At 43.3% G+C, this 10,676-nt stretch overlaps 2 protein-coding genes across 4 annotated transcripts in view; both read left to right on the forward strand.

Annotated features, from left to right (window-relative positions):
• tulp4a (TUB like protein 4a) overlaps window positions 1-5,724 on the forward strand; it is a 20,844-nt gene extending 15,120 nt beyond the window's left edge. Inside the window, 3 exon segments of the mRNA XM_020587997.1 lie at window positions 38-1,069; window positions 1,072-2,984; window positions 3,086-5,724. Of these exon segments, the coding sequence (XP_020443653.1) occupies window positions 38-1,069; window positions 1,072-2,984; window positions 3,086-3,202 (3,062 nt within the window). The 3' untranslated portion in view covers window positions 3,203-5,724.
• Window positions 5,725-6,055: 331 nt separating this feature from the next.
• The window catches only part of tmem181 (transmembrane protein 181), a 9,187-nt gene continuing 4,566 nt past the window's right edge, over window positions 6,056-10,676 (forward strand). The window contains exons 1-9 of one of the 3 annotated variants that reach the window (XM_020589710.1): window positions 6,056-6,381; window positions 7,686-7,789; window positions 8,651-8,718; window positions 8,969-9,059; window positions 9,168-9,286; window positions 9,384-9,500; window positions 9,661-9,741; window positions 9,931-10,030; window positions 10,230-10,360. In XM_020589710.1, coding sequence (XP_020445366.1) covers window positions 6,248-6,381; window positions 7,686-7,789; window positions 8,651-8,718; window positions 8,969-9,059; window positions 9,168-9,286; window positions 9,384-9,500; window positions 9,661-9,741; window positions 9,931-10,030; window positions 10,230-10,360 — 945 coding nt within the window. In that variant the 5' untranslated portion in view covers window positions 6,056-6,247. Of the gene's footprint in view, window positions 6,382-7,156; window positions 7,433-7,685; window positions 7,790-8,650; window positions 8,719-8,968; window positions 9,060-9,167; window positions 9,287-9,383; window positions 9,501-9,660; window positions 9,742-9,930; window positions 10,031-10,229; window positions 10,361-10,676 lie in introns of those variants that run through there. The other 2 variants (XM_020589704.1, XM_020589716.1) reach the window with 2 other exon arrangements.

A 10,676-nucleotide genomic window follows, 5' to 3' on the forward strand; every position in this document is an offset into this window, starting at 1 on the left:
GTCTTAAAAAACCCCACAGCACCCCGTGCGGGAGCGCCTGCCAGTGGGTCTGACCAGAGCCAGGATGGGATTCTGACAGCCCAGTACACAGTACCTACCAGGTTTTCCAGTCCCGGTCAGGTCATCTTTGGGGGACTGGAAATGGGTCGCCTAATGGTGGGACCTCCACCTTCTTATCATCCTTCACAACAACAGCAAGAACAACCAAATCACCATCAGCAACAACAACAACATCAGCAGCAGCATCAACAACTACTACAACACCACCCACAGCTTCAGCAGCAGCAGATACTCCAGCAGCAGCACTTACAACAGCAGCAGCTTCAGCAGCAGCTTCAACATATACAACAGCATCATCAACAGCAGCTCCAGCATCACATACAGCAACAGCAGCAACAACAAATTCAGATTCAGCAGCAGCAGCAACAGATGCAACAACAGCAGCACCACCATCAGCTTCAGCAACAGCTTCAAATTCAAATTCCCGTTCCCTCTATGTCATCAGGACAGTCTTCAGGTGCGGCTATGCATCAGCTCCAGCTGGGGGCACTACAGATCCAGATCCCTCAACCACCGTCTAATTTAGTGGTTGAGAGAGCTGTTGGGGGTGAACAGGATCACCTACTGAAAATCAAGACTACTCGGTCAACTCCACAGCTGGCTGAGGGTGACACAGTGGTGTTCAGTGCCCCTCTTGAGCTCAGCAAGATGAACCCCCCACCCCCCTACCCCGGTACAGTGGCTGCTTCTGCCTCAGTATCAGCTTCTACTGCAGCTTCTAATGCCGCATCTGAAACAGGAGCAGGCACCAGTGGGACTCCTCCTCCTGGTGACCTTTGTTTGAAGAAGGGAGAGTTCCAACTTTATCCTTCAGGTCAGCAACAAGCGCAATACCCCACACCACTGGGATATGAAAGGATAACGACATTTGACAGCAGTGGGAATGTGGAGGAAGTATGTCGTCCTAGAACGCGCCTTGTCTGCAATCAGAATGTGTACACACTCCAGGGACCTGGCAGCTCTGCCACTCTCAGGGTCACCTCTTCATCTTCCTCCTCCTCCTCTTCAGCTGACCCTACACCTCTGCCACTCTCAACAGACTCACTGTACCTCGCTACTCCATACCCAGCGGAGACCCACCCCCTTACCCTGACCCAGCCAATCAGAACAGTTCTGTAGGCAGGAATCCCGGGCAGAGGCTGGACAGCAGTCTGATCCATGCCACTCTCAGGAGGAACAGCCGAGAGGCCGCTCTCAAAGTTTCCCAAATGCTGGAACCGCCTAGACCACTGCCTCCTAAGGCCAAAAATAGCGCTCTAGCAGCCTCATTCCAGCAGAGGGTTCCAACAGCCTTATATACATGCAGTCAGTGTAGCAATGGATCAAGTGTAGGAAATACTACCCCAGGGAGTGCTAATGGAATAGCAGGAGGAACTATTATCAGACAAGATTTCCCTTCAGGGAATGGGGCACCACACAGCACAGTTATTGTTCACTCCAATGGTGCCACTCCTCTGTCCTCCCAGTCTTCTTACAACCTGCTGCACTCTCTTGAAGGATCTGGGAATGCAGCAGGGGGAGGAAGTAACAGAGACAGGGCTGACTATGTTAATTCAGCATTTACTGAGGATGAAACAATGAACCAGACACTGAAGAATCTGGCACTAGGAGCAAATGATGCATCAGGGCTAGTTGTCAGGCGCCCACCTCCCTACCAGTGGGACCCAACTGCCACCGAGGAGGTGTGGGTTCCTCAGGAAAGGACAGCAACATTCAACCCCACAGGCCTCTCTGGATCCCACAAACCATCCCCACTTATTCTTAGTCCAGCTCAGCCCTTGGATGCATCCAGGCTACCTTTTGTACTTTCTCCAAAGTCCCCCATCAGCCCCAGTGCTGCATCATTTCAAGCTGCTGCAACAGCGGCAGGGTACCAGATCTCTCTCCAGTACCCTTCAGCAGCTGCCTATTCTGGAGCGCAGCTCCAGCCTGTGCCAGGGTCACCACATCCCTGCTCCTCCCCAAAAGAGATGGTGGCACCAGTACCTTTCTCACAGCAGGATGCAGCCCTTGTCTTACAGCCAGGTTACCCTGCAAACTTGGCAAACCTCACCTGCTGCCCCCTTCCACCCATGTATCCAGGAGGAAGTGCCTATGCTGGGCTGCCCATTCCTCCCGTTGCCCTTCAAACTCCTTGGGGTACCTATAACTCTTGCCCCCCTATGCCCAGTCCCAGTCCTGCAGTGCCACTACCACCCAAAGCCTCCCACGTGGCAGTAGACAAAAGTGTTCTCTCACCTCCTCCTCCTGCACCACGACCCCCTCTGCCACCACCAGCAGAATCACAGAACCATGGAGGATTACAAGAGGCCATGGCAGATGCTGGGGATGGTTTTCAGGAGGTGCTGTCTTTAACTGAGAGCCCTGTGCCACAGCGGTGTGAAAAGTTCAGCAAGAAGAACCGAAAGCGTGCAGATGGTCGGGCTGATGAGGCTAACGTGCCACCTCTGGCTGAAGGGAGCAAGTCAAAAAAGGAGGGCAGGGCTCTGGGTGATTTCAACTCACTCATCTCCAGTCCACGGCTGGGAGGAAGGGACAAGAAAAAGCTGAAGGGACAGAAAGACCAGCAGTTGAAGGCTAAGAAGTTGAATAAAGCCACTGCCAACAGTGAGTTCCAAGACAGCTCGGAAAGTGAGCCAGAGCTTTTCATCAGTGGGGATGAGCTGCTCAATCAGTGCCAGAGTGGAAAAAAGGGCTGGAAGAGTAAGAGGAACCTGAGGACTGCCAGTGAACTGGATGAGATCAAGTGTCGAAAGGCCAACGAGAAGGAGGACAGAGGGCTTGGCAGCCAGGGGTTTGTGTATGTCATGGCCAACAAGCAGCCACTGTGGAATGAAGCGACACAGGTCTACCAGCTGGACTTTGGTGGGCGTGTCACACAGGAGTCTGCCAAGAACTTTCAAATAGAACTGGAGGGCAGACAGGTGAGAGAGCTTTAGCTCAAGCAGTATTACTCACTGCGTGCTATACTCATACTTTGCCTATTGTCTCTACTAATGTTTTTGTTTTTTGATTTTTGATGCAGGTGATGCAGTTTGGCAGGATTGATGGCAATGCCTACATTCTGGACTTCCAATATCCATTTTCTGCTGTGCAGGCCTTTGCAGTGGCTTTAGCCAATGTCACTCAACGCCTCAAATGAAATGTCCCCTTTCTGCTTACCCTGAGTTATATCTGGGATATAAATGCACTCTGCTGAAGGAGCACAGCTGTTTTCATTTGAGGTTAATAAACTGGAATAGTAAAAGCCCTGGTCATACAGAGAGAGATACAATCACGCTGCACTACACAATGCTGCCACTAGAGTTGGTGCAATATGCATTGGCTGCATTTGCCAAGGATCCCCTCAGATTTGCTCTGTTTGGCAGTCAGTGGCACCAGGCGATGCATGCAGGGCCAAAGAGCTGAGCTTTGGTAATCATCATGCAAATAAATGCTGCTTTAGCTACAAGACGTTTATAGATGTGATAACCAGTCGGTTAACCAAGAGAGGACTGTCAAGATGCAGTTTGTAAAAGAGGCAGCAGTAATACTTGAAAACCACACTCTGGAGATCAAAAAGTTGTTTTTTCCCCAGAGTGCACAGGTACTAGGCTACTGGACATTGAAATCCATTGCTGTACAAACCTTCGGTGAAACAGTTTTATTATACAGCTTTTAGGACTTTATTAAATGTTTAAACATGATGGAGGGTGGGAGTGCCATTTATTTAGTTACTATCTCGGTCTTTCTTGGCTGGAAGTGAGGCTTAGGTATCCATCCATCCATTTTCTATACCGCTTAGTCCCAAACGGGGGTCACGGGGGGCTGGAGCCAATCCCAGCCGGCTGCGGGCGAGAGGCGGAGTACACCATGGACAGGTCGCCAGTCCATCGCAGGGCTAGTGAGGCTTAGGTATATGCATTAATTAGGAGCACTACTAATAGTTCACACTTTTCACTGTTGTCAAAGGTGTGTCACTGTTAATCTTTGGAAGGTCAAGGAGTAAGTAAAGGTGAGGTGAACTGCAGTGTTTTCCACTTTGAAGGAGGAGAAATGTTACTCTGCTACATGGATTAATTTATGTACATTGTGTTGTTTATCTGTTCAGATATGAATTCTAACATTACTGTCATTGCTTGTGATATAAAATCTTCATACCTTGTCTATATGGATTTCGGCTTATATGCTGTATTTTGGAGACCGGTGGTAGAGTTTGAATATTGCTGTGTAGTCTGGAGTATTCAGGCGGGAGCAGTCTACAGAATAGCTTTGACTGACATGTCCTGTACTTAGTGAAATATCTACATATTGTGACATGGGCACAGGAGAAATCGCCAAGGCCCGGATTGAACAACTTTGGGCAAGTGATTTGTCACCTGCTGTCACTTCTGTGAAGTGATTATGTAGTTGGGAGACTGTCCCTGCTCTTAAAGACCACACTAAACATGTAAGCAAGGTACAGGAAATTTTATTTTTGTATATTTCACTTATGCCATTTCATACTCTTTTCAGAAGTCATGTAAATGCATATCAGTCATATGTATATGTTGTAAAGAGATATGGTTGACTTTGACAGATGTCTGTTTACATCTGTCTCCACTGTGTTCTAAGTGTAATTTCAGCTGTGGAGTGAAGCTGTAGTACCGTTAAACTCAACAGCTATGACCACAAAAAAAGTTTAGCCTAATACATTGTCACTGAATCTTTGAAGTCAGAACTCCAATGAAGGATGAAGCTATTGAAATTAAGCTGACACTGAATTCTGAAAAGCTGGTTTATTTTTTTTTTAATTTCAGGCAGTGAAGTTTGTGTTCATGCTTAAATAATGACACTGAGCAGGGCCAACCTTTTAAGAGTTTGGGCAAATTATTAGACACACCGCAGATACTGTATCTGTAATAGGTTTTATTTGCATAAGATGTTGCTAAATTGCTAAAAGCAACAGCAATGTTTCAGCTCATTGAAAGGCAGTTGTGATTAAGGTTACCTCAAATTTGTGCCAAAATATGCATTTGCTAAAATTTAAAGTTTGAATAAATAAACCTAGAAAGAAGTGTAACTTAATTCTAGGTATAAAAATCTGTCATTATGGTCTCTGAATTAATTAGAGTACATATTTTAGTGTGATATTTCCATGTCACAGCAAAATGTGTATCTCAGAGTGGGGTTGTAGGGTTGGGGGGGACTGAAAAAGAATTTCAGAAAAAATTCTAAACCGTTAAAAAAAAAACGTGAGCATATCCTAAAAAATTTTTTTTTTTTTTTTGTTGTGCAATATTTTCTTAGGGGAAAACGTCCTTTGTCATTACTTTTTACCACAGTTAATGCCGTTCTTTTAGTTTAGCATCTCAGTTACTGGTCTGTATGTTTTATTTATGAGATTATTTCCTAAAAGAGATATAGTATCTATATTTACTGTATATTGCTGAGTTTTTCCGAACATTTCTTTGTGTTGACAAAAGTTTGCAATTTTATCAGGTGATCTGTTGTAGATACTGTAGGATTTGGCTTTTCTTTAGGAAAGAGATGTGCTTTGTATTTGTAGGTGTAGATTTAAATGACAAACACTTGAAAAGTCAGATTTGATGACTGAACGTTTATAGTAAATGGATAGTAAGGCATGCCATGTAAATTATTTTATAATTGTATATGTACGCATCTTTTGAATAAAACATAATTGTTTCAGAAAAAAAATACTGGGTCTTGTCTCCTACATATTTGCTGTAATATTGTCAGGTTCAGAGATGGCATTGTTCAAACCTTGTTTGTTTGGAAATGGTTGAAGATATAGCCTTTGTTAGTGCCCTGTATTGATCACTAAGAGTTTAGCATACACAGACTCATTTTCAGATACAACGGCTCATATCTTAAAGATTTAATGAAAGTATGATTTTATTAAAATTGTGATATTATGTTATACACCCACAGACCCAGGTTACCAGCCCTCACTGGCGTGTCTGTGCTGTCGCTGCTCTCTGTCCGTGGTGCTGAACTCTCATCACGTGACCCATCTGCCGTATGCTTCCGCCCCCTCTTCATTTTTGTTTAGCTTTTTTTTCCGTCTTTGAAAGACACAAACTAAACGGCTTCGCCTGTAATTTAAATTCAAGGACTGAGCCAATACAGACACATCGTGCTGTCCTCTAAAGGCAGCGGATCGTGTCCCCTATCGCCATTTTGAGCCGCCAGACGGCTCGGTGTAATAATGGACACCGACTACTCCTCCGGTTTAGAAAACCCGCTGTACAGCGAGCTGAAATACTTCTGTAGGAAGATACATGAGGCTTACAACGATCTGAAGGAGGACCTGACACCTTACCGAGATGATCGCTTTTACAGGTGGGTTTAGCCTATCTCCTGAGACAATGGGAATTATCCTGCAGTGTTGTATCCAGGCCATTTTGTGCTGTGAATTATCATTTAACAATGCACATCTTAAACCAGAGCAGCATCAGAGCAGTTGTCATACCGCGACCTACTGTTTTATGATGGTAGATGCAAAGAAATGTATTCATCGCTTTGATTTATAAGCAAATGTACTCTTTTATTGTTTTATGTTTTGTTCCTTTGTATGCCTATAAAGCGGAAAGCAAGTGTACTCCCCAATAAATAGAATAATCCAAGAAAATGTTAGTGGAAAAAGGGAAAGCCACTGATGCTTAACATTTTCCAATACAATTTTCAATATGTAGGTTATTTGATTGATAATCCCACAATTTAAAGCGAAGTAGACGCCTTAGTTCCAATCAAATGCAACAAGTGTGGATTTGGGGAGTGGGTTTTAGCCATAGACCTGCGTTTGTTAATACCAGATTTCAAGTTTAAAATATGCATTTTGTCGTTCAACCTGTAAGGGATGGAATGATATGGCACAAATAGCTCATTAGAAATTAAAACAAACGTTGACATGAGATGTCACCGTGCTACACATGCGCAAAACCGCTGACCGGGCCTAAGATTTAGCTGCAGAAGGCGGTGGTGGGCATTTCGCATTGCCCGATGTCCATCCATGCCTTCAAGACTTTGAACCTCACGGCTTTTGGCTAAATAAAATACATTACCGCAAAAAAAAAAAAAATATGCCGACCAAAGGTAAAGCACTGAAAAATATATGACAATGTATATCTATAGAAGGAGGGAAGAAGGAAGCGACAGGATGGAGTGAACTCTCCTACATCCCTACTCAGGTCTCCTTTATCCACGTTCCTTTTCCGCCTCACTGGCACCACGTGACCCTTTTCGCCTCACTGGTACCACGTGACCTTTTTCCTTTCCTATCGTTGACATTTCAATTGTCGCAGAGTGATGTTGATATGCGGATGTTCGTTCACTGTCGAATTTTAGCGTTTTTTTGTCGCCAATAAGACCGTAACCCAAAATAAATGGAGCGGTAAGTGTTAGATTTAAGTAGCGGTTACACTGGAGATTTGTCAGTGATGTGTAAACGTGCGAACGGTGTTAAAACCGCGGTTACTGGTAGCTTAAAGTAGCATGGAAGCTAACTGGGCTGGCATATCCGCACCTGTACCATGTAGACTAACAACCACAAAACAAATATTACCTAACCACAGTCCGACTTTCTTCTTGTAGCTCTTGTGATTAGCTTGTGTGTGTTAATCATAACTAAAGTATCTCTGTGACAGACTGGCCCCTATGCGGCTCTATACCCTGTCTAAAAGGCATTTTGTCCTGGTCTTCGTGGCGTTCCTCATCTGCTTCGGCCTCACAGTATTCATTGGAATTGCAGGTATGCTTGATAAAGGTTATGGCAGCACTGGCTGGGTGTTGGTCAGGAATCATAATAAAACACAGATAGGTTTCCAGATACCGAGAAAGTGAACAAGTAATTTTGTCTGACAACAGAATACTTGACTTGGTAAACTGCTTGTTTACCCCTATTCAGCTCCTTTCTAGATAGTCCAGTGGATTAAAGTCTTTTTCTGTCATGCACTCTTTTGGAATCAGAAAAACATTTATGACTGCCATCCTCATGGTGAAACAACCTACTACTAATTTTTAGAAACCGCTAACAATTCACTAACAAAAAAAATCTAAATGACAGTGTTTTATTAAAATATCAAGAACACGAACAGCACATTTCCTTTTATTTAAAACAAATTACACAACATTGCCAATCAGAGTTTATCAGCTGAAAAGACAAGTGCAAGACAATTGAATCTTGATTATGTTGTTTGTGTGAACACTGCAGTTTACTGGTGTAGCATCCATGCTTTTCTCCCTGGGCATACATGTTTTCTCATGTCATTTCTTTTGCAACCACTGCAAATTTGAGATTGCCTTTTGTTAGAGATGGGTTTTTTTTATTAACATTTTGGTGACTTCAGCATTCAGCTGCTCTTACTGAAAGAGAAAGAGACCATTCTTAATTATGTAGCAGAAATGTGCAGATTTGTTTAGCTTAGTTGTTTTGTTTGCACAGAATGGGATTACTTAGTATAGTCATTTCAGTCATTTAACTAGTAAGATGTCCAGTGATGTTTAAATTAGTCTACACTTTGTAGACATGACTTGCACATGTTCATTTTTTTTCAAGGCCAAATAGATTTTTGCTTTGTAAAATGTGTTTGTGTTTTCTTCCTTTTTTTAGGCCCTAGGACTATTTCTGAGCAAGAGCATAGTGCTGATCAGTTACTTGTAAAAAATGCATCAGTTAAGGTAAGACATTTCTAAAGCAGAAAGGTGTGTATTACCGATCTTGTGCTAGTTTTTGGCTGCCACGTGTTTGAATGATAGGTCACAGGGATATGTTTTGAGAGTGTGCTAGAAGGAAATACTTCACTGTACATAACTTTACCATGTATCTTGATTGTCACAATTGTAAAACTGTACACCTCTTCCAAAGTTTTTTTTATTTTTTTTTTTTTTATGGATATGGTAACCCATTTGATTCATTGTGTGTTTTCAGACTGGGCCCTTCACTCTGCTTTCGTCTCCCCTAACCACCTACAACCAGCAGTTATGGCTCATCTGTGTCATGCAGGTTGAAAACAGCAATAGTAAGACCACACAATGAGCCACGGTTGTTGATATCTCTTCCTCTTTGATTATTTTCTAACCATACTTTGTTATGGTTAATAACGTCTTGATGCTACTCTCTGTGTCAGTGAGAGACTTCCAGCAGCCTTTTGAGATCAACGTTGAGCTAAAGGGGGTGATGCAGGATGCCAGTGTAATACACATCAGCAATGTGCACCAGAAATCACGAAAGCTTCACTGCGGGGCTGTAAGTGTCTATCAGCGACCCAGCCAGCCAGCCAGCTCGCTCGCTCTCTCTCTCTCTCTGGATTGTCATTTTTCTGTTTTTCTGTCTCTCTTTAAAGAAATGTGATGAGATCATAGTGCTCCATCTGGGCTATCTGAACTACACCCAGTACCAGGTCATGGTCAGCTTCAAGGGCCTTGAAAATATTACATATGAAATCAAGGTCAAGTTTGTGGTAAGTGACAAACAGTGGCAGGATTTTTTTCACCTCATAAAATGGATCAATATCTTTGTTTTTGTCGCTGCAATTGGTTTAGTATCTTGAGCTCACAGTCACTTACCACATTTTACTCTTGTTTTTCTCCTTTTTGTTCTTGTTTTCGATCCCTCCTTAGTGGAAAACCTACAATCCCACATTCTCACAAGTGGAAATCTGGTTCCGCTTCGTCTTTGTGGTGCTGACCTTTGTGGTGACGGTAAGAGGAGTGACACTGGTTACTTTAGGTCTTCCTCATCTACATTAATTTCACAGAGCCTATGTAATGCTTCCACACTCTGACCAAAAGTGACGGTGAACAAATGATGATGTGCATAAATCAGAAATTTCAAAATGACTTTTCCAGAATGCAGGATGACTAATAATATTTTTTCTCTGCATGTTTCAGTGCATGTTTGCACACTCACTGAGGAAGTTTTCTATGAGGGACTGGGGCATAGAACAAAAATGGATGTCTATCCTCCTCCCATTACTGCTGCTCTACAATGGTGAGTTTCAGTATTCTCCCTTTCAAAGAAGCATTTTACCTTTAATTTAGACACAATGTAACTTCTGTCACCCATTTACACTCAGGTATTTTAGTATATTCCATTATTTTCATTGCAGAAGTAGCATTTGGAGTCACACGAATAGTGGTTTTCATCTGTCAACTGCAAATGGTTGTTTTTTGTTGCTTTTGCTCTTCAGATCCATTCTTCCCACTGTCATTCCTGGTGAACAACTGGTTTCCTGGAACATTGGATGCTTTCTTTCAGGCTCTCTTCCTGTGTGCTCTGCTGCTCTTCTGGCTCTGTGTTTACCACAGCATCAGGGTTCAGGTAGGCCCAGTGTTGTTTGCATACTGTGATATTATCTACTTAGGCATCTAACCCCCTAATCCACCCTGAATACGTTTTTAGATGCCTTTTCTATGCACATCTCACACCGTAGATAGAACTCTTCTGTCAAATGTGTCAGTCCACACTGAATCTGAGATGCGCATCTCTCCTGCAACACTCACTTTTTATTTACACCTTAGGTCTTTTTTTTCCCCCCCTATTCCTCCGTGGCAGTGATAGCTGTGGCTGGAGGCATCATGTTTTCAGGTTGTTTGTCCATCCGTCCATACAGCCCATTCTTGTGAATGTGATATGT

Source organism: Monopterus albus, unplaced genomic scaffold, assembly GCF_001952655.1.
Source record: "Monopterus albus unplaced genomic scaffold, M_albus_1.0 scaffold9.1, whole genome shotgun sequence".
Classification (NCBI taxonomy): domain Eukaryota; kingdom Metazoa; phylum Chordata; class Actinopteri; order Synbranchiformes; family Synbranchidae; genus Monopterus; species Monopterus albus.